The 27,189-nt window shown below is 37.2% G+C and overlaps 12 protein-coding genes across 12 annotated transcripts; 9 read left to right on the top strand and 3 right to left on the bottom strand.

Moving 5' to 3' along the window:
• Positions 1-45: 45 nt before the first annotated feature.
• PHYBLDRAFT_170852 (hypothetical protein) lies at positions 46-2,172 on the top strand (the record flags this gene model as incomplete). Its single annotated transcript, XM_018436437.1, has 3 exons — positions 46-201; positions 258-1,686; positions 1,772-2,172. 3 exons carry the CDS (start codon positions 46-48, stop codon positions 2,170-2,172), a joined length of 1,986 nt encoding a protein of 661 aa, XP_018288801.1.
• Positions 2,173-2,625: 453 nt separating this feature from the next.
• On the top strand, positions 2,626-3,929 carry PHYBLDRAFT_147988 (hypothetical protein; the record flags this gene model as incomplete). The annotated part of the gene is made up of 3 exons (XM_018431987.1): positions 2,626-3,057; positions 3,230-3,424; positions 3,636-3,929. 3 exons carry the CDS (start codon positions 2,626-2,628, stop codon positions 3,927-3,929), a joined length of 921 nt encoding a protein of 306 aa, XP_018288800.1.
• Positions 3,930-4,049: 120 nt separating this feature from the next.
• PHYBLDRAFT_126213 (hypothetical protein) lies at positions 4,050-5,153 on the bottom strand. The gene is made up of 2 exons (XM_018429088.1): positions 5,138-5,153; positions 4,050-4,775 (listed from the first exon to the last, which is right to left on the bottom strand). The coding sequence occupies exon 2, from the start codon at positions 4,760-4,762 to the stop codon at positions 4,148-4,150; it is 615 nt and encodes a 204-aa protein (XP_018288799.1). The 5' UTR covers positions 4,763-4,775; positions 5,138-5,153; the 3' UTR covers positions 4,050-4,147.
• A 174-nt stretch (positions 5,154-5,327) lies between these two features.
• On the top strand, positions 5,328-6,657 carry PHYBLDRAFT_134984 (hypothetical protein). The gene is made up of 3 exons (XM_018429690.1): positions 5,328-5,417; positions 5,572-5,646; positions 5,748-6,657. Exons 1-3 carry the CDS (start codon positions 5,351-5,353, stop codon positions 6,479-6,481), a joined length of 876 nt encoding a protein of 291 aa, XP_018288798.1. The 5' UTR covers positions 5,328-5,350; the 3' UTR covers positions 6,482-6,657.
• A 174-nt stretch (positions 6,658-6,831) lies between these two features.
• PHYBLDRAFT_170848 (hypothetical protein) lies at positions 6,832-8,172 on the top strand (the record flags this gene model as incomplete). Its single annotated transcript, XM_018436436.1, has 7 exons — positions 6,832-6,846; positions 7,136-7,169; positions 7,248-7,276; positions 7,453-7,488; positions 7,565-7,743; positions 7,775-7,823; positions 8,149-8,172. 7 exons carry the CDS (start codon positions 6,832-6,834, stop codon positions 8,170-8,172), a joined length of 366 nt encoding a protein of 121 aa, XP_018288797.1.
• Positions 8,173-9,526: 1,354 nt separating this feature from the next.
• PHYBLDRAFT_170847 (hypothetical protein) lies at positions 9,527-10,397 on the bottom strand (the record flags this gene model as incomplete). The annotated part of the gene is made up of 2 exons (XM_018436435.1): positions 9,527-10,232; positions 10,288-10,397. 2 exons carry the CDS (start codon positions 10,395-10,397, stop codon positions 9,527-9,529), a joined length of 816 nt encoding a protein of 271 aa, XP_018288796.1.
• A 2,153-nt stretch (positions 10,398-12,550) lies between these two features.
• Positions 12,551-13,276, top strand: PHYBLDRAFT_134980 (hypothetical protein). Its single transcript, XM_018429689.1, has 2 exons — positions 12,551-12,620; positions 12,720-13,276. The coding sequence occupies exons 1-2, from the start codon at positions 12,587-12,589 to the stop codon at positions 13,139-13,141; spliced, it is 456 nt and encodes a 151-aa protein (XP_018288795.1). The 5' UTR covers positions 12,551-12,586; the 3' UTR covers positions 13,142-13,276.
• Positions 13,277-13,976: 700 nt separating this feature from the next.
• On the bottom strand, positions 13,977-15,308 carry PHYBLDRAFT_19815 (hypothetical protein; the record flags this gene model as incomplete). Its single annotated transcript, XM_018439709.1, has 4 exons — positions 13,977-14,095; positions 14,159-14,525; positions 14,782-14,905; positions 15,055-15,308. The coding sequence occupies 4 exons, from the start codon at positions 15,306-15,308 to the stop codon at positions 13,977-13,979; spliced, it is 864 nt and encodes a 287-aa protein (XP_018288794.1).
• Positions 15,309-18,011: 2,703 nt separating this feature from the next.
• Positions 18,012-20,210, top strand: PHYBLDRAFT_97134 (hypothetical protein; the record flags this gene model as incomplete). The annotated part of the gene is made up of 6 exons (XM_018444001.1): positions 18,012-18,226; positions 18,342-19,134; positions 19,227-19,577; positions 19,647-19,764; positions 19,821-19,953; positions 20,021-20,210. Coding segments are annotated over 6 exons (1,800 nt in total), but the record flags the coding sequence as incomplete, so codon positions are not given.
• A 1,163-nt stretch (positions 20,211-21,373) lies between these two features.
• Positions 21,374-23,535, top strand: PHYBLDRAFT_115086 (hypothetical protein; the record flags this gene model as incomplete). The annotated part of the gene is made up of 7 exons (XM_018428433.1): positions 21,374-21,455; positions 21,535-21,707; positions 21,781-21,847; positions 21,909-22,023; positions 22,103-22,249; positions 22,347-22,967; positions 23,289-23,535. Coding segments are annotated over 7 exons (1,452 nt in total), but the record flags the coding sequence as incomplete, so codon positions are not given.
• Positions 23,536-23,847: 312 nt separating this feature from the next.
• On the top strand, positions 23,848-24,852 carry PHYBLDRAFT_170842 (hypothetical protein; the record flags this gene model as incomplete). The annotated part of the gene is made up of 5 exons (XM_018436434.1): positions 23,848-24,103; positions 24,173-24,264; positions 24,356-24,536; positions 24,592-24,702; positions 24,788-24,852. 5 exons carry the CDS (start codon positions 23,848-23,850, stop codon positions 24,850-24,852), a joined length of 705 nt encoding a protein of 234 aa, XP_018288791.1.
• Positions 24,853-25,281: 429 nt separating this feature from the next.
• PHYBLDRAFT_19530 (hypothetical protein) lies at positions 25,282-26,359 on the top strand (the record flags this gene model as incomplete). The annotated part of the gene is made up of 6 exons (XM_018439705.1): positions 25,282-25,329; positions 25,401-25,472; positions 25,560-25,721; positions 25,867-25,944; positions 26,003-26,177; positions 26,244-26,359. Coding segments are annotated over 6 exons (651 nt in total), but the record flags the coding sequence as incomplete, so codon positions are not given.
• Positions 26,360-27,189: the final 830 nt, after the last annotated feature.

Genomic DNA, 27,189 nt, shown 5'->3' with positions numbered 1-27,189 from the left:
GGTTTCTTCTTGACGATCATTATTCTCTTCTCCCTTCTCTCTTTCATGACTTCCGCCGACATTGACCAAATTGTAACCCACCCTGTACCTGAGCGCCTCCTCAAGTCGCCCGATTTCCCTACTCCCCATGTTGATTCCATGGAAAAGTACAAGGCCATGTGGAAGGAGAGCGTAGAGAAGCCCAAGGAATTCTTTGGAAAGGTTGGTTATCAACACATTTTGTAGTTTAAATTCACATAACTAACTTTCGGTCGTAGCTTGCCACCGATCTTTTGAGCTGGTCTAAGCCTTTCCAAACCGTCACACACGGCTCATTTGAAAAGGGTGATGTAGCATGGTTTCTGGAGGGTGAACTCAATGCTTCTTACAACTGTGTTGACCGCCACGCACTCAAGACCCCGGATAAGATTGCCATTATCCACGAAGGCGATGAGCCTGACAAGGTCCGTCGCATCACTTATGGAGAACTCCTTCGGGATGTGTGCCGCATGGCCAATGTCCTCAAGTCTCTTGGCGTCCGCAAGGGTGACAATGTAGCTATATACATGCCCATGGTCCCTGAAGCCATTGTTGGCATCCTAGCCTGTGCCCGTATTGGCGCCATCCACTCGGTCGTATTTGCTGGTTTCTCGGCCGAATCTCTGCGTGATCGTGTCATGGACAGCTCGGCTCGTGTCATCCTTACTTCAGATGAGGGTCGTCGTGGTGGCAAGAACATTGCTACTAAGCGCATTGTTGACGATGCTCTTCGTGATCGAGAAACTCCTGTCGAACATGTCATTGTACTTCGTCGCACCGGTACACCTGTGCCTTGGGAAAACGATCGTGATCTCTGGTGGCACGAAGAAGTGGCCAAGGCACGCACTTTCTGCTCTCCTGAGCCTATGAATTCCGAGGATCCTCTCTTCTTGCTCTACACCTCCGGATCTACTGGTGCACCAAAGGGCATTCTGCACACTACTGGTGGCTACTTGCTCGGTGCTGCTGCTACCGTCAAATACATCTTTGACTACCATGAGAACGACATCTTTGCCTGCATGGCTGACATTGGCTGGGTCACTGGTCACTCCTACATTGTCTATGGTCCTCTTACTCTTGGTGCCACTACTGTCCTGTTTGAATCCACCCCTACATACCCCAACCCTTCCCGTTTCTGGAACCTTATTGAGAAGCACAAGATTACCCAATTCTACACTGCCCCTACTGCCATCCGTGCTCTCCGCCGTCTGGGCGATGAGTGGGTCGAAGGCATCGATCTCTCCAGCTTGCGTGTCATTGGCTCTGTAGGCGAACCTATCAACCCTGAGGCATGGGACTGGTACAACGAAAAAGTTGGTAAGGGCAAATGTGCTGTTGTCGACACCTACTGGCAGACCGAGACTGGTTCTATCATTGTCAGTCCTCTTCCTGGTGCTACTCCTACCAAGCCTGGATCTGCTACTTTCCCCTTCTTTGGTATTGACCCAGTCATCCTCGATCCTACCACTGGAAAGGTCATGGATGTTGTTGATGAGACTGGTGTTCTTGCTATCCGCCAGCCCTGGCCTTCTATGGCACGTTCGGTCTACAACAACCACAGCCGCTTCATGGAGACCTATCTCTCTCCTTACCCTGGCTACTACTTCACAGGTGATGGTGCTTCCCGTGACAAGGATGGTTACATCTGGATTCGTGGTCGTGTAGATGGTAAGGTTTCATAGATTTCTCGATATCACTTATTTTATTTCATTTTATATTATTTATTTTTTTGCTAAATTATATTCTATTACAGATGTCATCAATGTATCAGGTCACCGCCTTTCTACAGCAGAGATCGAGAGTGCTCTTGTTCATCATGAAACAGTTGCTGAAGCAGCTGTTATTGGTGGTTTTGATTCCCTCACTGGCCAATGTATCCATGCATTTGTTACTCTCAAGCCTCACATCGAAGCTACCGAAGATTTCCTCACCAAAGAACTTACTCTCCAGGTCCGCAAAATCATCGGTCCCTTTGCTGCTCCCAAGCGTATCTACATTGTCAACGATCACCCCAAGACCCGTTCTGGCAAGATCATGCGCCGTGTGCTGCGCAAAATTGTCGATAATGAGCACAAGCAACTTGGTGACATCTCTACATTGGCTGATCCATCTGTAGTTGCTGTTATCATTGAAAAGGTTCACGGTCCTGTCTAAAAAAGAAATAGGAAACCAAAGACACTTCTCCTATCATTCCCTCCTTTCTCCTTCCTTCCTTAGTTTCATATACACACACTATCTATCTACCTTGTACAATAACTCCATTTCTTTTCAATATATACTTCTTTTTTTTTACGTCAATAAAAATAAAAATAAAAATCAGGTCCAATCTGCGATTGCCTATTTTAAAAATAAAAATCATAGAAAGGAAACGAATCCCAAAAATTCGTCAACCTTTTCAATTTGTCATACAATTTCCAGTTCATTCTTTGTCAAATAATATTTATTCTTTTCTTGGTTTCGTTATCTTTCATTCCTTCTTTCTTTCACCATACATACATAATTTTCTAATTAAAATTTGATCCAATTCTACCACATCACACTTTCATTATATCCCCCCTCTTTACTTTTCTTTAAATATATATATATATATTTATTTATTCTATCATCATGTCTCTCTCATTCAGAATTGGCTACAAATCTAATCTCATTCCAATCACATTGCCTCTCAACGATACCGTCCTCGGACTCAAACAGCATCTTACTTCACATACCGATATCCCACCCGAGAACCAAAAGCTGCTCTGGGGAGGAAAGATACTTCAGAATGACCAACAACTGGCAGATCTCCAACTATCTCAAGACTCCAAGATCACGTTGATGGGAAGCCAACCCCGACAACTCAAAGAGGCTGCCGAGATTGATAAGAAGCTCAACGAGCGACTCACGCTTGCCCCTAGACTTCACAAAAAGACAATTAAGCGTACTCCAAAGACATCCGAAGACCACAAGTATACATTCCATCGCATCACAACTCTTCCCGAATTCCCAAACCCTGATCAAGCACACAAATTACTAGAACGACTAAGAGACGATCGTGGGGTGAGTTATATAATATTATCAATATATATATATATATATGTGTGTGTGTGTGTGTGTGTGTGTGTGTGTTTAGAAGCACAATGATGAAAATACATGGCTTTGGCTGACTCATCCTCCTTTTTTTTCTTTTCATTTCATTCTCTTTAAAAAATTGTACTTCAAATTATTGTAGGTACGCGCAATCATGAAGGCACGACAATGGTCTGTGGGAGAATTAATTGAATTGACACCATTTGAAGCGACACTTTTGGGATATAATCGGAATTCTGGGCAATTGATTGCAATTAGACTGCGCACAGATGATCTCTCGGGATTCCGACATTACGATTCCATTCGAAAAGTGCTTCTCCACGAACTCACTCACAATGTAACAAAACATATTCATATTTTATATACACAAAATAGATAAAACGATAAATAGAAAAATCAATGCAATATGATCTTCTTCTTTTTTTTTTATTATTATTATTAAAAAAAAACCATATTGTTTTCGCACCCCCTTTTATATACATATATATTAAAAAGAAGAAAAAGAAAAAACAGCAATATTAATACTAATACTACCGATTAATAATTAGGTGTGGAGTGCACATGACGATAATTTTCATGAACTCAATAGACAGCTCAATAAGGATGTTGTAGCTTTGGATTGGACAGCCCATGGTGGCCGATCGTTGGATAATGAGGCATACTATGATCCAGAAGAAAGGGAGGAAGGGACATCATGGGAATCAGGAACATATAGATTAGGAGGTAGTCGAAGTACGCCCGATTTGTCTCAGAGAGAATTGATAGCTAGAGCAGCATCTGGTCGTCTCACAAAAAAGGAAGAACAAGAAATGGATAATGGGTGTGGTTCACATCAAGGATAAAATAAATAATAATAGTAAAGCACAATATAATGGTATTTCAACAACCACCAAGAATCCACTTCCTCCACCCCCGCCTACACACACATATATATATAAAAATAATAAAATATAACCAATAATGAAGAAAGGAAATTATATCGTTTGATTTTAATAATGTGATGTAAAAAGATGAAAAAAAAGCTCGAAGGGGAGATTTTCGATCACTCTCGACAAGACCTTTAACGGTAACGGGTAAGGGAGAGAGTGTTGCGTCTCTTCCAGTTGGCAGTGCGACCAGAACCCTTGGTCTTGGTGAAGCGGTGGCCCTTGCCCTTTCCGCGACTCTTCTTGCCAATGGCGGTGAGACCACGGGCCTCGCGACGCTTGTGGACAGCGTTGACGATCCAGTTGATGCGGGGATCGCGGCGGATGGCCTTGTGGGAGGGGTCGACAAGGATGACCTCAAAGTACTTGTAGGTAGCATCCTGGTTGATCCAGTAAGAGTTCAAGACACGGAGGTTGGCGCACTTGCGACCAACACGCTCCTCAGCGGTGGAGCGGAGGGAACGCTGGTACTTGAGCTGGTTGACTCCCTCGTTGACGGGCTTACCGAAGGTAGCACCCTTGTGGACGGGTCTCTTGCGGCCACCACGACGGACGCGGATACGGTAGATGACGAAACCCTGCTTGGCCTTGTAACCGAGACGGCGAGCCTTGTCGGGGCGGGAAGGACGGGATGCACGGTGGATGACGTTCATCTGTCTGAACTCCCAGCATCTAACACGGAGCAAGAAACGGAAGACATCCGACTGCTTCTTCTTGTAAAGCTCCTCGATATACTTGTAAGCACCCATGACAAAATTAGCCCTGTACGTATATAAATAAGAACAAAGGCAAGAATATAGAATGAGTTGCTGGTCAACGACACATTGAAGGCGAGAGTAATGTGAACAGGGTCTTGGCATCCATCGATGATCAGTTATGCATTGACAATCTGCCCATGCTCAGCAAATTAAATTTTGCATTCGCATTTGGATTTTTTTTATCTTTGCATATTCATATAATATATAATATAATATAATATATATATATATATATCGTCCCAATTTGAGGTTGTTGGCGAGAATGGATTGATAGTATGATTTGACATGCTGGTATTATTCATCCATCCTCTATCAGGCGATTGATCCATCGATGGACGTCCTCTAGTCTCGGTGTATGATTATTACCTTCAAGGAGATGTCTGGTAAAAGAGGACGAACCAGGGGGTGTGTGGCTGGGACACCTTGATGTACACCTCCGGGAAGATGCTCGGCTCGAAAATTTGTGACGTGTGTTTGCATGGGGAAGGGGGAGGGGAAAAAAAAGGACATTTACGTTTTTTTTTTTTGGTAACATAGCAAATTCAAAGAGGCTTTTTCCCTGTGCTATACCTCCTACCAATGGCGTCACGCACACTCTATCAAGCTCTTGCTGGCACACGGAAACAGCTTGTTGTTGCTCCTCGCAGTAAGCTTCCTCCTTTTTCTCTTTTTCCTCTTTTTGGCTTCTCCTCATTCCTTTCCTTCATTCTTGACTTCCTTTTTTTATTTTTCTTTGTTTTAATAATAAAAAAATAAATAAAAGCATTATAAAAGAATTGTTAATGAACAAACGTCTATAGCATGGATGAGAACTCTTTCAACTGCCCAGGGCACACCTGCCGCTCCCGAAAGTGCTCCCACTCTCGAGAGTCTTGGTAAGCACGCAATGACATCTACACACACACACACACACACACACACACACTTTGCTACGATAAAACTTGCACAGCAAACAAAATTGATGTGTGCTAAATAGTGCCTCCCACTGACGCCCTTAAGAAGCCGATCAGACGTACTATCAATGAGACTGTTGAACCCATCACACCTTACAACATGACAATCGCCAAACTTCTTGCTGCTGGTCTCCACCTTGGTCATTCGACTAGTTTGTGGGAGCCTGCCACTCTGCCTTTTATTTTCGGTACACGCGAGGGCTTGAGCATTATCAACTTGGAGCAGACCCTTGTGTACCTGCGTAGAGCTTGCAATGTCGCCCGCGAGATTGCTGTTCGTGGTGGTACCATTTTATTTGTTGGCACTCGTCCTGGTTTCCAGGACCTGACCATTGACGCCGCACGACAGTGTGAGGGCTACCATGTGTCTGGAAAGTGGATCCCAGGCACGTTGACAAACGCACACCAGGTGCTCGGACGCCACGCACCACCGGATCCCGAAGATCCCGGAAGAGCACCAAAGACCTACAAGCCCGATCTTATTGTGCTTCTGAACCCACTTGAGAACAAGATTGCGATTTCGGAAGCCCAGCTCCACAAGATCCCTATCATTGCCATCACTGACACTGATTACGATCCCCGTCGCGTCACTTACCCTATTCCTGCCAACGACGACTCGATCAGAGGTGTTGAACTCATCGCAAAGGTCATCTCTAGCGCAGCCAAGGATGGTGTTTTTAGACGCAAGCACATGCTCGATCAGAAAGTGAAGGAGACCAAATTCAACCGCAACGAAAACAACTTTTCACGTCGTTAAACAACCAAAACATATAAAACAGAAGAAGGAGAAGAAGACGAAAAAAAAGGAAATCGCGACGATGGACTTTTATATATGTGTAAAAGAACCATGAAAAAAATGTATAGATATTTTTTCCCTACAGAGGAGAAAACACACTAAATAAGGCATTAATTAAAATTACCTACATCAACACCAACACCAACACCAACACCGGCAATATCAATATCAATATCAATTTCAGTATAAATATAAATAGCACCAACAACACCAAAAAAAAACAAGTGGGGGATAAGTGAGGGGTTCTTTTTTATTTTATTTTTTCAGAAGAATTGTACATGTAATAGAGTCGATATGTGTATATATATATTATGCATAGATACATGGTAAAGAGGAATAATTGACAGGATTTGGATTTTGGATTTGAATTTGGATCTATATGGAATTTTACTGAATTTATGCAATCTCACAATGCAAAATCGAGCATTGAAATGAATCCCAAATTTTCTTAAAACTCTGAGGGAGAATTGATATGTGTATCTACATACTGGGATAAATTCATATGAGTTGGATAAAGAACACATTTGAGGCTGATCGGATGGGTTTATCCATATATTGGACGTTTTTTTATTTATTTTTCATGAGCATAACTTGGTATATATATATATATAAAAGGTGGAAGAGGAGGAGGGGTGGGAAAAGTGCTTTAGTAAAATGAGGAATTAGGATAATGTTTTTTTTTATGCGTTTTAATTTTAATGTTTTCCATTTCTTTAAAATCTAAAAGATTCAAAAATTAACCTCGGTCTCATGTTGGTAACCATTACTTTTCTATAGTGATCGTTATATTCTTCTTTCTATATTTTTAAAACAAGTTCATAAATTACTCCTGCACAGATAACTCACGATATATTTGTGCTCCCAATTGAGATGAACAATAAGGGCAAGCAAAGTGGCAAGAATATTTTTTAAACTAGCTTGGTATTTAAAAGAGATTACTTGATGACTTTTTGAAAGGTATGAAGAAGGTAATTCACTGACTAAAATATTTTCTCCATTTGAGAAAAATCTAACGGTATTGTCTAACAACTTGGAAATTTAAAGACTTTAAAGCCTTGGAAAATTCTAGATGCTTTAAGGGTTATGAGGGGTATTAGGGGTATTAGGGTCAAAAGGGTTATAGGGGCCCTAATGACTCTAACGGCTCTAAAAGCTCTAGGTGCTTTAGAGACTTCAAAGATATCAGATATTTCAAATGATTTAATGATATCACAAACATTCTTGTTATCATCATATACATATTATTATCCATAGACTATATACGATTGTAATTGTGTGCGCAATTAAAATAAACAGCAAAAAAGTAAGTAAAGTTAGGGATAAAAATATACACCATATAGCAATTGAATTTATACAAGAGAACTTTTAACTATCAAGACAGTTATAGAAATTTGAAAGGCTTTCATAAGTTTAGACAAACGGGTAGGGCAAATGGGTAGTGAATACTTAAAATTAATAACAGTATAAGAAGCACATAAGCAACTTTAGGAAGAAGTATTGTCATAAATGATTGAAGATGAGTATACAATGTATGAAATAAGAAATAATGAAACTAAACAACAAGTTCAATTGTTGTTTTAGTATCAAATATTTAAATAAACTAGAACAAACGGCTTTTTCTTTCTTAGAATAGTATGCTTATTGCTTCTTAAACTGTTCCAATGTGGACAGCCGGTCTACGTCGTATACAAGGAAAATAAAGAGTGGTTAGAATGAAATCTGTTTATCCGGAATAGTCTATATAGAGAGCAAAACGTGAGATCTCTTGTTGCGCTCAGACCGAATGGTTTGACAAAGAACTAAGGTTTTTTGAAGCCAAATGTATATATGTGCAGATGTATAAAAATTAAAAGTCATCAGAGAATTTGTTTTGTTTAAGAAGAAAAGGGGTCCCACGGATTCCCATCACAATACACAGACGTATAACCTTGTCAGTTGAAGATACTTGTAAAAAGTAATAGTTATTCAGCGAGTATAAAGCATTGACTAATTAATATCATTATAGAATAATATAAAAAGAAGAAAATATTTTATTTTATTTCATTTTGTTGGTAATAAATACATGACAGTTGTCTACATACAGACATCCCTCCCGGGGCAACCTTCCCGGGGTAACACTCCCGGGGTAACACTCCCAGGTATCCCATGCACACACATTTACACACATTATATAAGCTCATGAAATCAGTGGTCTGGTCTGGTATACCAGGATAATATTATACCAAAATACCGAGAATTTCTCTCCATTTTAATTTCAATTGAAACAAAATACGATACGATATGATATACTATACGAAATGTAATGTGTTTAATTAAAGAAGTATACATGGTATTTACACAAAAGAGAGACCAATGTTAAAATTGAATACTCTTTTGTGTGTGTGTGTGTGTGTGTGTATTTGAAGACTACTTTTTTCTTCACACACCCATATGGACACGGACCTATAACACACATAGGCATTTTATAATTATATTAAATAAAAAGAATTAAGCTTTTTTTTTCTGTTACAGATAAGACATTTATATTTTCATTTCATTTCATTTCATTTCATATAATTGGTTCCCTTTTTTTTTTAAAAAAAAAGTATTATTTATTTTGTTGCTATTCTACATCTGTATTATATAATTTGATACATATTGTGAGCTGATTTAATCATATCTATATCTCTCTATCTATTTTAAAGACAACAAAATAAGAATTATATTGAAACAATGAAACATTTTATTTTTGGAAATTTGCCAAGAAGTATACAGTAGTGAGTTTGTCCCTTTATTTTATTTTATTTTGCATAAAACAAGCCACTGAAAAAAAAGGGATTGATATGAATGAAAGAGTAGAGCAAATAAACAGAAAAAGGGGGGGGGGGGGGGATTTTTTTTTGTTTGAGAAATAATACTAATTAAAAGATAGAAGAAGAAGAAGAATAGAAAAAGAAATGACAAGAGGTTGTTTTCTTGAATTACTTTAAAGAAAGCAAATTAAAAATAAATAAAAAAAAAGATGGTTTATCTACTGCCTATCAACCTTGTTGAACGGCCTAGTGGATACTTGGACATGAATTCGGTTCTCAGGATAGATGCGATTGGTCTATGTGTTTGTGTTTGTAATTGTGTTTGTGTTTGTGCTTGTGCTTGTGCTTGTGCTTGTGCTTGCAATTGTAATTGTAATTGTGCTTGGGCTTGGGCTTGTAATTGCTGTTTTTGTTGTTGTTGGTGTAGTAAGAGTAGTAATTCTTTTTCTTTTTCTTTTTGTGTTGGAGAAATTACCGCGGACACTAGGACTGGATCGCGGCAAGTTGATCCGGGAGTCGATCCGGGAGTTGATTCGGGAGCCAATCCTTCTGGTTCTTGGCTGTCGTCTCGGTTCTTTGAGCTACAGACACAGAGCTTTAGGACGATGACGGTCGTGAGGGCCCTTTTGTCGTCTCTGGGCAGATGTTCGATGCGGTGGATTATAGGCATCCGGTTTCTTGTAATCAGCATTGCAGTCAACATGAAGCTTTTAGGCTTCAGGTGGGCGTATTCGGTCACAAGAATCAGACTGTTTGTTGAGCAGGCAGAAGGAGGGCTGTCCAGACTTCCATTAAAAGCATACTTTAGAAATTGGCCGCCGACCGTCAGGTCATACAGATCGTCTTGGACAAGGACCAGCTCATCCCCGAGCGATTTGTAGCATTCGTTTGTCATTTTGCACGACACTGGTCTTGGAGGACTATAACGTTTTTTATTTTTATTTTTATTTGTATTTGTTTGTATGGCTTACATACGTTGTGTTTGTCCACAATGTAAATACCCATTCTTTCTCTGACCCAATTGATGTTTCAAGAGAGTAGAAGCTCTCTGGAGAAAAGAATCCTGTGACTTTTAAAAAGTTCATTTATCAAGCAATGGTGTATTTATTACAAGGGATAGTAAGTAAGCAATTAATGAATGAAAGAAAGAAAGAAAGAGAGAGAGAGAGAGAAAAGATATATAGATATATTTATATATATTTACAGCCAAAAATAAATAAGAAATACCAAAAAAAAAGCAAGCTCCTTAATGAGGAAAGTGCATGTTGGTTCTTGTTTGTATGAAACAGTTTGAACGTTCTCAAAACTAATCAAGACGGCAATAAACCCACCAAAAGCTTTACTAGAACATGGTTCTGTCTTGAAAGCAAAGCAAGAAAAATACAGTAGAGATAATTTTGTTCGAACCTGTCCACCCCCTTGCTCTCTCCTTTCCTTTTCATCAGGTATAATTTACTTGTCAGATAAACACTTTGGGGATCAAACAGGAGTAAAAGAAAAGAAAATACCTCAGGGATCGACCTAAGGAGCTTATCAAATCACTTTTATATAAAGAGGTTACAGAGTTGGTTTCTTGAAAATGTGCACTAATATTTATGTTCTATATGCCATTGGAATAGCTTGGTTTAATTAATTAATTAATTAATTATATATATATATATATACTTTTACTTTCTTTAAACAGATAATAATGACTAAAGAAGTATTGATTGAATGTTTGTAGAATAGCAGGAATGCTGATGATGGCGTTTAAAGGCCATGTAGATAAAATAAATAAGGTATGGTGGCTAATAAACCCTTGGGCCCTTTGAAGGAAGGGGAAAAAGGTTCTTTCTTTCTTTCTTTCTATACTTGGTATTAGTGCTCTATTGTTTTATACATCATCTAAAGATAAGGACCGGTTGATTCTTTTTTTTTATGGCTATTGCGCAAAAACAAAATACCAAAGCCTTTGGTGTTTTTCTTATTAAAAATGGATTTCATTAAAAGTATTCTTTTGGAAAATACCCACAGACTGACAGACTGACTGACTGACTGACTGACTGACTGATTGTAAAGAATAAAATAAAAAATAAAGAAATTGTCAGTGCATGCTACTTATTTCCATTCTCAGTCCATTCGAAATCCACGCTATAGAAATACACCAAAAAGATGCTTTTTATTATTAATTTTTAGTCTGGGCAAGTTTCCTTTTTTCTTGCTTATTGAATTTTAAACCTTGATAACTTTATTATTTGTTTGTTTGTTTATTTTCTACTTAATATTTGAACTTCTTTTTTTTTTTTTTTTTAAAAAAAAAAGAAGGGGATTTGTTTCTTAAATAAAAAGAAAAGAAAAGGGCTATTGGGGAATTGAAAAGATATATTGATCAAAATTTGTTGTTATTAAAATTGACTGACGCTTGAACACCCCATATATATATATATATTATTTGTACATAAAAATTGCTTCTCTTTAGATTTAGCTTTAGATTTAATCAGTTTTGGCTAGTGTAATATTAGTACACCCTGCTTGTCACCAACCAACCGACCAACCAACTAGACAAATAAACAAACGTATAATAATTATTAATAAAAAGAAAAAAAAAACATTCAAAATACACCTACACACATATAAATATATATATATATAACTTCATTCAAGTAGGCTGTCCCACCTTAAATTTGTAGGTGAGTTGAGACTTATTTGAGTTGGGAATATACCCGAGAAAGAGAATGAAATATCCCCCTCTTTTGACAAAACCCTCTGTTTATCCGTATACACGTATACATAAATATATTCAAAATTTCTTTGTGAATGAGTTAATCCAAGGAATCACCAAGTTTACTATTAAAGGATAAAGCAAAGCCTTTTTAGATATTTCACAGCTAATATATAAATTTATTTATTGGAATTATATAATATAAAGTATACATATTTGCGTCAGAAAGTAAATCAAAGAAAGGTATCTATGGTTATATAATTATATAAACATAAAGTGCATGTTATTTATACTCCGCTATTTACGTCAGAATATTTCTGCAGCAAGGTTTGATCAACATCATCATTATCATCATTATTATAGGCAATTAGTATATATAATATAAATAAATAAAGTGAAAAAAAATGAAAAAAAAAATTTTCTTGTTGTTTTATTTTGGCTTGTATATATATTATATATACACATGATTTTTTTCATTCTCAGACAGCCAAAGCAAATAAAACAACAAGTGTCGCGCCACGAATACACTCCTTGTCCCTTTCACACCAACTTATCTTTTTGCAATAATAAAAAATGGAGCAAACCTACATCATGATCAAGCCCGATGGTAAGAATATGAATTAATTAATTAAAAAAAATCAATTTTTCTAAATAAATAAAAAATCAATCACCATGGAAACACACATTAATAAAAATGTTTATATAGGCGTTGCCCGTGGTCTCGTTGGTGAGATCATCAAGCGTTTCGAGCAGCGTGGTTACCAGCTCGCCGCCCTTGAGTTGATGAACCCCACCAAGCAGTTGCTCGAGGAGCACTACCAGGACTTGAAGGGCAAGGGTTTCTTCGCCGGTTTGATCGAGTACATGGCCTCCGGACCCGTTGTCGGTATGGTCTGGGTTGGTAAGGATGTCGTCAAGGTTGGCCGCAAGATGTTGGGTGAGACCAACCCCCTTGCCTCTGCTGCCGGTACCATCCGTGGTGACTTCTGTATCGAGGTTGGACGTAACATCTGCCACGGCAGTGACTCTGTTGAGTCTGCCCAGCGCGAAATCGCTATGTGGTTCCCCCGTGGTGTCAAGGTTGCCTCCCGCAACACCTCCCTCCACGCCTTGATCTACGAGAACTAGATTAAGAATCAAAAAAGCTAAAGCTAAATTTGTTCCTTTTTATTATTCATCTAAAATCAATAAAATAAAATAAAATAAAATAAAATAAAATAAAAAACAAGTCAAGTCGAGTCGAGTCGAGTTTCTCACGCCTTCAAACGCCACATAAACGCACAATACAACGCCATGTACACAAGCACCATTGGGCAAGAATAATAATAATTTGTGTATTTGTTTTGCACACTTTGGCTTTTATATATAATATATATATATATATATATATTCTTTGTTTAATGTGTAACAAGGCTTATTCACAAAGTGCTGCTGTAGATTATTCAACTTGTACAATTACATATAATTCAATTCAATTTACAAACATTTTTCTCTCTCTCTCTCTTTTTTATATATATATATATAATATATAGTGGTAATCTAAATTTGGGGCAATAATAGTAATAGTAATAGTAATAGTAATAGTAATAGTAATAATAATAGTAGTAGTAGTAGTAATAAAGACAAAAAGTTAAATCGTAAAAATTCATCCGCAAAACAAGAGTAAAAGAAAACAAGAATTGAAACAATAATGAAAATGAAACTAGAAAATATAAGAGATATAATTTGACCTCTTTATCTTTCTGACTATAATGTATTTTTTTTTTCTTTAAAAAAAAAAAGGGGGGGGGGGGGGGTTAATGCTGTATTTTGACGTCTGCCATAGGAATGCTCATAAGATCGCTTGATGTCTTTTTAGCCATACTCTTTTCCTTCATCTCCACTTGACTATAAAAGATATTCATAGACCAAAAGTAAGGTCAGATAATTCAACTAATGAATCATAGTCATTTTCTTATGTTACTTACGTGTACCATCCACCGCCAGCCAAGGTCAACAAAATGCCAGCAAAATTTGTAGCAGTGATGTGCAATTTAAAGATCATTACTGCCAAAACAATAGAAAGAACTTGCTTTACGTTGCCTACACAACAAACCCATATGAATAAATAAAAGAGTTTATTTTTGTTTTTGTTTTGGTTCTTACCTGCAACTGTCATTGTTAATGCACTGGTCTTTTTGTTGGCTGTGAAACTGACGACGTTCAAGAAGAATGCGATGACGCCGTTGATCAGGAGCGCAAAGAATAAGGACCAGGAGAAGCTTGTTCTGCAAAAGTTGATCACCAAGGCCAGTTCGCCGGTGATGTATGCATAGGTCAGGGTCTGGACGAATGCGAGCGGAGACATGCGAAGCAAGAGATCAAGTGGGTGGAGCTTCAGTCGTCCCACCTGAACCCGGTTTGTCACGATTGTTTTCAACGCCGCCAACACAGTACCCAGAACAGTGAGGAAGAAGCCCATTGCGGTGTAGTCATAGTCACCAAAAGTTGCAAACGCAACACCCAAAACCACCTATCATTCCATTACATTTACATGTTAATATCGATATTTTGTGTACGTATATATCTATTATCTTGTTCTTATAGTCTCTATAATCCCTATAATCCCTATAGTCCATATAGTCCATATAGCCCTTTATATATATATATATTCCTTAATATTCCTTATGGTGCTTATATCCCTCTTTCTGCCTTTCTTTGTATTGATCCAACAATGAAATTATATACATAAAAAAATAAAATCCGGGTGAATAATCTATCTATCTTACCGGTAAGAGTGAAATGTAGATCATCTTTGAATATCTTTTTTTGAGGAACATGAGCGAGATAATGATAGTGAATACTGGTGTCATGGCACGAACCACTTGATGGAAAGGAACAGTGACAAGGTTCCTGAATAAAACAAAAAGAGACCAAAATGAAGAATGTCAGATTATTATTATTATTATTATTATTATTGTTTTGTTTTTTTTTCTTTGGTTAGTTGGATAGTTGAGCTATGGAATGAAATGAAATAAAACAAAAAACAAATAATGACTTACAGGGATACGTTGCTGATGGCAATGTTGATTGTGTAGAGGACAGAGAATACAAGCATGATCATGTTTTCACGCTCACCTAGATTTGCAGGAGCAAAGATATCTGATTGCCAAAAGACAAATGAGCCAACTGCACCACAAAAGGTGTGGATTGCAGTGAGTGTCCAGGGAAAGGGGAAGTCGAACAGAGACATGATGATCTTGTTGTACAAGGTCAAAGTCAAGTTGAGCACAAAGTACATGGCCAACCAGACCATGGATGAGTCTAGGCATGCGACTGAAGACCGGGATGACCGCGTTGAAAGATTAGAACTCGAGGCCATGATGAACAAAGCAAAATTACACCACACAAAATAAAATAAAATAAAAATCAAATTACAAAAATTAAAAAAAAAAAAAAAAATTAAAAAAATTAAAAAGGAAAAAGAAAAAATAAATTACAAAATTCTTTTCTTTTTCTTTTTTTCTTTTTTCTTTTTTCTTTTCTTAAAGAAGAAGAAGAGCGAAAGAAGAAATATATATAAATAAATAAATAAAAGAAGAAGAAGAAGAAGAAGAAGAAGAAGTAGTAGAAGAGAGAAAGGAAGAATGGGGGGGAGGGAGAAAAAGAGATGAGTGACGAGACTTTGGGGGAGAGATTGATACAGAGATAGAGATAGTGAGGCGGAGGAAATAATTTTCTTGTAAAATAAAATAAAATATATATATATATATATAATATATTTTTGATTCATTTTTTTGTACCTTTTATTTTTTTCTGCTAATTGTCCATATGTTTTGGCTTGTATTAGTTTAGTGGCTAATTAAAGCTGTACCTGTAAAAAAAAAAAGAGAGAGAATAATTTCATTTCAGATCAATTTCTAAAAAAGAAAGTGTATATACATCCATATTATAAAAAAATTATATATATATATATATCAAGAGATCGACAATTATATAATTAGATGTATTTTTTTATTTTATTTCTATACATCTTTAAATCACCAAGAAGTATCTTTTATTATATATATATTTATACATCTTTGTAGTTGACTATATATTATATATATACATTTTATATTTATACACGTGTGTGCCTTGAGTCTCCGAACATCTTCCTTACCTCTTCAGGCCATTTGAACAACGAACAAGTTGTCTTTACTGCTTTTATCCAATCCGGAGCACAGTTCCCTTCTTCCCGTTCAATATATTTATATATATTTTATTTTATTTTGACATTTTTCTTTCTTTTTCTTTTATATATATATATAAATATACTACACAGCTACAGGCCATAATATCATATCAATACTTTGATACCACACACCGAGTATATACAAATGTCTAGTAAATGCCAAGCCCTTTTCTTAAATAAACGTACAAGAATAATACGCATAGAATTTTGTTATTACCACTACAAAAATAAAAAATAAAAAAAATTTAAAAAAAAATTGTAGAACATCTAAAAATAGAAAGTAATTAAATCCAGAAACCTGAGATAAACATAAAGATATTCAGTACATTGGCCCAGAACTTTACTTTCTATTTTATATATTTTTGGTCTCAGAAATATTTATATCAAATACAGTCAGTCAATGAAAAATAATAGTAATAGAGATAATCAATACGAGAAAATGCATTTTTATTGGTATTGGAAACAAAAAAGAGGTGCAACAAAAGAAATTGTTTGTGGCTCTCTTCTTCTTCACTTTATTGCCATTTTAAGGTCAAGGACAAGGGGCCATCGTATCTGATGTTTGGCATCTATCGGAAAATATAGCCAAAAATCCTGATCCACAAAATCCACAGCCAAAAATCAAAATCCATGATCCATGATCCATGATTCCCCCCTATCGAGAATCAAAAACAAATTTGTCCCCTATATCAATTGATTCACATCACCTTAATTATTCTCTATGGAGACCTTTGGGTTAATCCCAATGTCTGGAAGCCTCTCAAAATTAGCCCTCCAGTTTCTACATACTACAACACCGCTAGCCAAAAAAATTCAACCTAATGAAAATATTTGGGTCGCCTGCTTTTCGTTTTGAAATACTTGAGCATCTCATAATAATAATATCACAAAAATACAATAAAGTAAAGAGAGAAAGGTATACTAGTCTATTATCATATCGCTACAAGACAGCGCTGTTTTCTCTATAGAGTTCTACTTTAACTCTTCTACTCTTTGGAGCTTGTATACCCTATAATGTATGTCCTATCATAATTTCAGGTAACTTGGCCTGGTATTTCTTTCTTTGTGCAACACTTAATTGTGTTGCAAAAGACACGGGTTGTTCAGGTAATTTAAATACTTCCTGCTAGGATTTCAAGCGTTTCAATCCAAACATAGGTTGTGTATCTTAACCTTTTTATCTTAAATGCCTAGTTTGGGAACACAAAATAGAAAAGGATCTTTGTTTGTTCAATTTGAGGCTGGATAAATCCATCTTCACGCTTGAATATCATTTTTTAGCAATAGTGGGTTGAGTCAATATCTTATGTAACAGATGAGATTAATATGTAAAATATTGTTACCAGAGCCAAATGATTGCATTATCCAAACCAAATATATATATATATATATATATATATATATATATATATATATATAGTCAATTTGGGAAGAAAAGTTGGAAAGTAAATTATAGTCCCCAACCCCCCCCCCTTTATTTCTTTCTTTCTTTCTCTCTTCTCCTTTAATCTCTATTATGATACGTGCCTGGTTGACCCAAGGGAATGATAATGAGACTACACTTCTGACTGACGGCCAAGCATTGGAATATAATTCTGTTCATACGCCCAGCATAAAAAGTGACCATTCGCCACAACTGACAAGTAATATCGTGCCTCATAAATGTGTAGTTGTAACATATATAAAAGTATAGATGTAGATAATTCCCAAACTTACATGAGAAATACAGCTACTTCTGACTCAATAAACTTGAAGGACGTGAAATTGTACTGGACCTTGTTTAGGAAGAGACTAAGATACTATATTCCTGTTTTTCAATGGGCACCGGATTATTCGGCCTCGTTGTTCAGTCATGACATTTTCTCTGGTTTAAGCATCGCATCTTTATTAATTCCCCAAGCACTATCCTATGCAACTACACTATGTAGAGTTCCAGCTGTTAATGGTCTGTACACTGCCTCTGTGTCAGGACTTATTTACGGATGTTTAGGAATGTCACCGTATGTTACTCAAAGCTTCCATTATAGTTTATTTATTTTTATTTGTAAAGTCCAAAAAAAAAACGAACGCTTACCTATAAAGACATCTTATATTATATCCTTTTAAAACAAACAGACATCTTTCTGTTGGTCCTGAGGCCACAGTCTCTCTTATGATCGGGGCAAGTATAGCCCAACAAAGCTCCCGCTACGATGGTGAAGTCAACCCAGAGACAGCAGCAGCGGTTGCCAGTCTTACCGCTTTATTTGTCGGAATCTTCACACTCGGCCTAGGCCTTTTGAGATTCGGTTTCCTCGACAGTCTGATAAGTCGTGCCCTGCTGCGTGGGTTTATTACGGCAGTTGCAGTTGTTGTAATTGTCCAACAGACAATATTAATGCTTGGGCTTGAAGAAATGGCAAGGCTTTCAGGAATTAAATCCGACTCGACGACAATAGAACGCTGCATCTTTATCTTTTTGAATATCAGGCACGCTCATCCCTTAACCACTATTGTTTCTACGAGTACGCTCATCGTCCTTTTTGGAAGCGCATTTGCCAAGCGTCAGTGCTGCTTTATCAAACGAGTTCCTGAAGTGTTACTTGTTGTGGTGACCAGCATTATTGTGTGTCGATGGAACAGATTGGACCTGGCTGGACTGAGTATCCTTGGCAGCGTCGGATCCTCTGGCATCAACTCACCACTTCCAGTTCCAAGTATCCCATATTTACCAGCCTGGGGAAACCTAAGGACAGTCCTCATGGATTCAGCAATGATTTCTATAATTGGATTTATTGAATCTATTGCTGCCTCCAAGCTTTTCGGTAGACGTTATAATTATTTTGTCAGTGCGAACCGGGAACTCGTAGCATTAGGAGTCAATAACGTCATCGGTGGATTCTTTGGAGCTTTCCCTGCATTTGGATCTGTAAGCCATCATAGAAAGTAGTTAATTCTCACAGCTGTTTCCTTCTTATTCGATTATCATATATGTATATTAATCACAAGCAAACAAAAAAGTTTCCTAGAAGCAAAGTTCATGAAACGGTCTATCCAAAAACCCAAATGTCTGGCATTATTGCTGGAGTCACAACTCTGGCCGCCACCGCATTTCTATTGCCCGTGTTTTTCTACCTTCCTAAAGCTACTCTGTGCTGTATAATATTCGTTGCTGTCACGTCGTTACTTCAAGAACTTCCTTCTGATCTTAGGTTTATGTGGAAGCTGAAGGCTTGGAAAGATGCAGCTCTTTTGGGAACAATTTTCTTCACTACGATGATCTTTTCTCTTGAGGTTGGGACTTGTGTTGCAATAATTATTAGTCTGGTTGCTACTGTCCGAAATAATAGCTGTCCTCGTATAAATGCTCTAGTAGGTATATCTGTATCATACAAACATATCTATTTCTTAATATCATTGTATCGTTTATCAAAAATACAGGGAAGAGTAAAGGGTACCAGTGAATTCTTGCCAATAAATTCCAATCAATATAGCGTTGAACACATAAAAGATACGCTAATTGTACGCATTGAAGAACCATTGCATTTTGGAAATGCGGGTAAGATATATATATAATATTTATCCGGATGGCTTAATGACTATTCTTCTTCTTAGGAAAACTAAAAGAGCGATTACGACGTATTGAGCTGTTTGGAAATCTAGATATCCATCCATCTGAAGATCCAAGCAAAAAAGATGTAAATAGTATTATTATTGACTTGGCAGGAATGGTATCTATTGATCCAAGGTAACTTGTACATATTCTACACAATCGATCGCTAACATGCATATATATATATATATATGTATATTAGCGGTGTTCATGTATTATATGAAGCTATCGAGTCTTATACTCAACAGAATATAGAGGTCTACTTGGTAAGTATTCAGTCCAATACATCGGCGCTGTTACATCGAGCAGATATATTTTGTCTAGTTCCATCGAACTACATTTTTTCAAGACTTTCCGAAGCAGTCGAGGCAGTCGAGATAAAATCTCGACCTCTTGTGTCAATCGAATAAAATAAAACATTAGAGTATTGTATTGTAATTCACGCAAAAACTATTTATCTTTGATTATAATCGTCCAGTGATGTTTGATGTATAAAATTTCATGGTTACTACTTGTTAATATGTATATACAAAGATCTCTGTCTTGGGCGTTTAGATTTTTAAAAATTCTTAAAGAATCCCTAAAAACTCTTAGGCATGCCCTTTTTTTTTTTATATATATAATTATTTCCGCACATGTACCTGCTACTTCCACCACTTCCTCCTCCTTTTAGCAGAATTGGAGTAATAGGAAAGCTATAGACATCTTTTAGGGGCTTTTGTGGTATTATCGACAGCAGCCTAGCCATTTCACTATTTTGTAAGACAGCCGGAACTACTTTGGTCGTTAATTCTGTACCAGATGAGAGCAAACCCGGCTTTATCCAAATTTTTGTACTTGACGTCATAGAATACTATTTAAGGTGTATATAAAACCTTTGGTGTATGCATTTCTCAAAGAATAAAAATTGTAGCTTGACCTCCAAATGGCTCGACCAGGAAGTAATAACGCTGGTTCATCACAGAGTACAAACCACATAAAAGAGGATCTTGATTCTCCCGAAATTTCACCTATATCATATACCTTTGACGAAAGAAGCTCCTTTGATATTGGAAATATCACGAAAAACAAAGAAGTGGAAGTACACAATGAAGATGATGATGAAGATGACCAGGATGAACAGGATGATCACGGCAATCAACCAATATTGCAACGTTCAAACTCCACCTCTCTCCGAGGATCTACATTTATTAAAGGCCGAAGTACAATATGGAAGATATTATTTTTAACTATATGTCTAGCAGGGTAAGCATACTACTTGTAAAATATATAATAATATATGTATACATAACGACGCGCTCTATAATACAAATACTTAAAGATTTAGCTTTGTGTTTTTTTTATGTATATTTTTCAGACTTCAATTTACATGCAAGTATATTTGGCAATATTTCGACGCTATATATGTACAATAGACTGAACTGCTTTATTTACTTACATTTACTCTCAGGGACTGTAGAGATGGCATACGGTAAATTCTAATTTTTGTTTTTAAAAAAATAAATAAATGATACATCTTTAGAATGTGACATCAATACTTATATACATAGCATAAACAACAGGAACCCCTTATTTGTTATCCCTTGGACTCTCGAAAGCATACATGTCATTAGTATGGATTGCTGGACCACTTTCAGGTAATAAGTTGTTTCAGACATCAACTATACATATAGAAATGTACGCATGTACACATTCTTACTTTCCTGTCATATTTAGGGCTTCTCATGCAACCAATTGTCGGTGTAGTATCAGATAGGTGCACTTCAAGATTGGGTAGACGAAGACCTTTTCTTATCGGAGGAAGTGTTTTTGTCATATTGAGTCTTTTGATTATTGGATGGACAAAAGAAGTAACCTCTGTACTGACTGGTGCACAGAGTGGAGATACGGTACATAATAGCAATAATTAACGTGTAAAAGTGCTTGATTTCACTGACTAATACTTTACATATTTGTGCATAGTTTAAGAAAGTGTCAATTGGAGTAGCCATCTTTGCTATTTATTTGTTGGATTTTAGTATAAACTGTGGTGAGTAGGTATGAGTAGGAGGAGTACTAGCACGCCAAAATAGAGACTTAAACGACCACAGTCCAAGCATCTTGTAGAGCGCTCTTGGTTGATTCTCTTCCACCTTCTCAGCAAGAGGATGGAACTGCCTGGGCAGGTCGAATGGTTGGAATGGGAAATGTCATTGGATACTTTATGTGAGTAAAATAGATACCATGGGCGTTTTTTTTATTACAGAAAAAAGTTGACTTTATTTTCTACACTTCTTCTTTTTAGGGGTTATGCTGACCTTGTTTCTGCTTTCCCATTTCTTGGAAATACCCAACTTAAAGTGCTTTGTGTTTTTGCCTCAATTGTACTTGTAGTGTGTGATGCAATCACCTGTTACGCAGTTAAAGAGCGAGTTTTATCAAAGGATTCAAGGTGTGGACAAACTTGGATAACCCCTCTCACCTTCCTCCCAAACTATTATAATAACATCACATTTGTCGTTGTCCTAACTAACTGTGTGTAACTTAAGAAAGAAATCCCGTGGATCACCATTTAAAACGTTCTCAGACATCGGTAAGCATATTTGGAATCTTCCAAAACCTATACGCCGCATATGCAATGTCCAATTCTTTGCTTGGATCGGATGGTTCCCATTTCTCTTCTATTCCACTACATGGGTCGCCGAGATCTACGATCAAGAAGCCTTGAAACGGCCAGAAAATTCCGCAGACGATGCAGTTGGCCAGGCAACCCGCGCTGGATCATTTGCTTTCCTGATCTATTCACTCGTTTCACTTGGAGCATCATTTATCATTCCATTGATCGTATCCCCCTCTTTTCGGGAAGATTACACACCAGCCCCGACATATAATCTAGAATTCAAGTTTCGTGGTCGAAAGCATGTCTTCACTCCATCAAAATACCTCAAGATCTCCTTTCTTACGCTTCCTCGCGCATGGACAATAAGCCATGTTATATTCTGTATTGCTATGCTCTGCACCATATTTGCTAAGGATGTTGTTGCAGCCTCGGTAGTAATCGGCATATGTGGAATTAGCTGGTCAATCACCATGTGGGCTCCATTCTCACTTTTGGGTGAATATATTGCACAAAACGAAGCACGCTACGGAGGAATGTCATCAGCAAGACAGTCAGAGGACCAACCTAGAGGCTCGCATCCTCTCGGAATTCATCAAAGCGCCATGTCTTCTCGAATCAGTCTAGCCGCTGGCGGTGCTGGCATTGGGACAGAAGGCGGCTTATACCATATTGTAGAACACTTTGAGCCACCAAGCCGGGGTTCGGATGAAGGTCAACTGGAAATGGGGGAATACAGCCACCCTCACACACAGGTGTACACCCCGTCGCATACAAGTGAAGCTGAAGATAGCACACAGCCCATGTTATCGGAACATAATGGGATCACAAACTCCTCAGAACAGTCTACACACCTTCCAGATCCGAATAGAAGAAATGGTGACGGACATCGTCTTGACAAAGATGATACTCCCTCTGCAGGAGTTCTCCTGGGAATTCACAACATGTATATTGTTCTTCCTCAATTCTTGGTCACTTTCTTCAGTAGTATTATGTTTCATTTCTTAGAGAAGAATCTACCAGAAGGAGAAGACGCTTCACCTGATGCCATTGGAGTAGTTCTTAGGTTTGGTGCAATTATGGCTGGTGTTGCTGCATACTTTAGTATGCGTGTCAGATAAAAAAAAAGAAATCAAAGTCTTGAGTCGTAAAACTTGCATTTGAAAGCATTTTCTTAAATAGAAGTATATTTCTTGAATAAATAATAATATTATGATATTGTATACATGATATATATAAAATAAAAGAGAAGAAAACTATAAAAAAAAAGGCATTGAATTTACAGTACAAATTAATCAAAGCTCATAAAATAATTATTCAGGTTCAAAATGGTGAATTCAAATGCAACACTTGAAAGTGGCTTGTTTGCCTAAAATGCTTGGAAATTCCAGCTGTCTTTTTTTACCTGCTCAATTATAATTAAAATCGAAATCATGGCAAAGAAAATCGTCAAGAAGCAGGAGATTTCCATCAAGAAGCAAGAGATTTCTATCAAGAAGATCGAAAAGAAAGAAGATCCTGTTGTGTCCGAAAACGAGGACTCCCAAAGCGATGTTGAATCTGTAGATCAAGAATCCGATGCCGAAGCTGAGCGTGACAGCTTCAACGGATCAGATATGGAAAGCGATGCTGACGATGAAGAAGAAGAGAATGACGAATACGAACCCATGGAAGTTGACCCTCACACAGGTACACAATCTCGGAAAGATCAATAAAATGAAGGTCAGATTTTACTTACCCTGTAGGATCTGATTATAGTCAAGCCCAAGAAGAAGGTTGTCACCGATGAGGCATTCGCAGAAGCTATGAAAAACATTCTCGGTAGTACTTTGAAAGCTGCAGACAAAAAGGTAAATAGCCATTTGCACAAAAACTGTATTAAAGACAAATAAATCAAAAGAGCCTACATATGTATTTATTTGAACTTGTATATCACTATAGCAACCAATTCTAGCAAGATCCAAAGGTACCGAGCGTAAGATCGAAGATGAAAGATTAGATCACAAGGCACGTAAGGTTCTATCAGCAGAGAAGAGAGCCCTTAAAGCCCAGGGACGAGTTGTTCCTGACTTTACCAACATGGAATATGAGAAGGCACTGAGAAAGGTTGCCACACGAGGTGGTAAGTTAATGATTAAAACATATAAAGAGCATATTCTGATGATGGCCCATATTAGTTGTCAAGCTGTTCAATGCTATCAATACACAGCAAAAGGTCACAGATGTTGCAGTAAGCAAAGCATCAGAGGTTCGCAAGGCCAAGGTGGCCATCGAAAAGGCAAAGACAAGTAAGTAAACATATATATATATATATTATATATTGGGATATAAATTTCGCTCATCTAATTATTAATTTTTTCTCTCTCTCTCTAGTGTCTGTTATGCCAAAATCAAGCTTCTTGGAGCTTCTCAAGGTCGGAAACGATTCCAAGAAATAGATATCATTTTTTTTAAAACCAGTCTTCTTCAACTATGTACAAATAAAGTAAAAAAAAAAGAAAAGAAAAGAAAGTAAGAAGGAAGGAAGGAAGGAAGGAAGGAAGGGAAGGGAAGAGAAGGGAAGGGAAAATATCTTGTCAATCTATGCAATCTCCATTAAAGAAAAGGAGGGGTTCGTGACGTGGAAATGGTTCAATTTAAGGGTGCGTCAGCAAATGTGAATGCCTTTGGTATTCATTCACTTTTGTCTCTCATGCTTTGCTCAATCGCCAGAAAGGCATCCCCAGTATTACTTCAGGCTAAGCGAGTATGTTTTCGGGATTCTACACCCAAAGAGTATTTTTAAGTTCTTGACACAAGCCGTAATATTCTTTTTATAGACCTTTATTGGTCGCCCTGACTATGGAGCTACCATTAGCAGCTGGTCGGAATCACCAGTTGCGCAATCCGTAATCCCGTTTGTTATTGAACAAACAGTAAGTTAGACTCATCCGTATAAAACAAACTGTAACTTGAAAAAAAAACATATTGTGATATATAAAAAAAGGGCCGAGGAGAGCGATCCTATGATATATTCTCTCGCTTGTTAAAGGAGCGTATTATTTGTCTCAATGGACCAGTAAGTGATCAAAAAGTAGTTGGGAGCTCTTTTTATTTTCCTTTTTCTTCTGTTTTCCGGGTTGATCGAACAAAACACTCTGGATAGGTGAATGATAATGTCGCAGCTGTTGTTGTGGCCCAATTCCTGTTCCTGGAAGCAGAGAATCCCGAGAAGCCCGTCAGTCTGTACATTAACTCACCCGGAGGTAGTGTAACAGCTGGTATGGCCATTTATGATACAGTAAGCTACTATAAGGATTTGTACTTTGTTGTTATTTCTTTCTTTATTTTTATTTATTTACTTTTTTACTTAAACGTATGTGTGTATGTGTGTGTGTGTTTCTGTTTTTTTATAGATGCAGGTAACCTGATCAATACCAATTCTGTGAACAACAATGCTTATTCTGTACTAGTATATCCAATCGCCTGTATCTACATTGTGTAACGGCCAAGCATGCTCTATGGGCTCTCTTTTACTGGCAGCAGGTAAAGTAAATGGACTTTGCTTATCTAGATATCATACTAAATAATCTTTATATATTAGGTGAGCCTGGGAAGCGATTTGCTCTTCCTAATTCATCGATTATGATCCATCAACCATCTGGAGGCGCTGCTGGTCAGGCGTCTGACATTGCTATCCATGCACGTGAAATCTTGAGGGTCCGTGAGCGCCTAAACAGGATCCTTCAGAAACATACCGGAATACGGGAGATTGAAACAATAGGTAAGCTTAAACTAAAAATATTTTGCGCAGAAACTGGCCTTGAACTCATATTGAATTTGAATACAGAGAAAATGGTCGAACGTGATTATTTCATGTCTGCTGAGGAAGCATTGAGTTTTGGCTTGATAGACAAGGTGCTTGAAAAACGAACAGAACAAAAAGATTTGTTGAAGAAGGACTAGACAGTTAAAATCGCACAAATGAAATCCACAAATGATTTTGTGGCCAAACGAAGCACGTTTTTGCTGATATTCACACCCTAAGATTTCAGATAGAATAATAAAGAAAAAATATATAAAAACAGAAAAGAAGATGCTTTGTGCGTGTGTTTGTGTTTGTATATAGACACTCAATTGGTATCATAATTGGGATAACTGATCTGGTCGGATAACAATCCGAAACCCTAGTCTGCATGTACCTACACTAATATGCAGTTTTGTAGGCATAAAATAATGCAGTTATATTTATGAACATAATTAATGAGCCTATTCAGTATATAGAGAGTTTTATTTTTGAATTTTGCTTGACAAGTTTGAGTAAATACAAAGAAGGAAAATGGAATCAAGAGGATATTTACAGCAGTTAAAGTAATTATTCATTGTGGTATTGGAGGAAAGGGTTTTTCTTTGTATGTGTGTATGTATTTTTTTTTTTACAGAATCATCATATTTTAATATCATTTTTCGGGCTTTAGGCTGCTCAATTGAGGTTGAGACATAGTAACAAGAGTGTATTGAGCTACCGTTATTTTTATACTTTTTTGTTTTAGTGACCTGTAGTATCATATTAGAGAACAAGAAATATATTCTAGCTAATGTTGAATAAAAAAAAGTATGACTTACAGCTTGAACAAGCACAATCAGGACACCAGCTTGTTTCAAAATATCGTCGGTGAATTAAGCAGTAATTTTTTCCACGACCAGTATATATTTTGATATTCATGTCGGTCTTTATGTCTGTAAAAGTATTGCTTGAACCGATAGGTGGCAATCTCCTTTCAAAAGAAGTATTT

Source organism: Phycomyces blakesleeanus, assembly GCF_001638985.1.
Source record: "Phycomyces blakesleeanus NRRL 1555(-) unplaced genomic scaffold PHYBLscaffold_17, whole genome shotgun sequence".
Classification (NCBI taxonomy): Eukaryota; Fungi; Mucoromycota; class Mucoromycetes; order Mucorales; family Phycomycetaceae; genus Phycomyces; species Phycomyces blakesleeanus.
The sequence above is the reverse complement of the archived record's forward strand: the minus strand, read 5'-3'. Positions and strand labels throughout refer to the sequence as shown.

Coding starts and splice junctions, on each gene's coding strand:
- PHYBLDRAFT_126213 (XM_018429088.1), bottom strand. CDS start 4,762: ATGGGTGCTTACAAGTATATCGAGGAGCTTTACAAGAAGAAGCAGTCG.
- PHYBLDRAFT_134984 (XM_018429690.1), top strand. CDS start 5,351: ATGGCGTCACGCACACTCTATCAAGCTCTTGCTGGCACACGGAAACAG. Junction 5,418..5,571: donor GCTTGTTGTTGCTCCTCGCA/GTAAGCTTCCTC, acceptor AAACGTCTATAG/CATGGATGAGAACTCTTTCA. Junction 5,647..5,747: donor TCCCACTCTCGAGAGTCTTG/GTAAGCACGCAA, acceptor TGTGCTAAATAG/TGCCTCCCACTGACGCCCTT.
- PHYBLDRAFT_134980 (XM_018429689.1), top strand. CDS start 12,587: ATGGAGCAAACCTACATCATGATCAAGCCCGATG. Junction 12,621..12,719: donor CATCATGATCAAGCCCGATG/GTAAGAATATGA, acceptor ATGTTTATATAG/GCGTTGCCCGTGGTCTCGTT.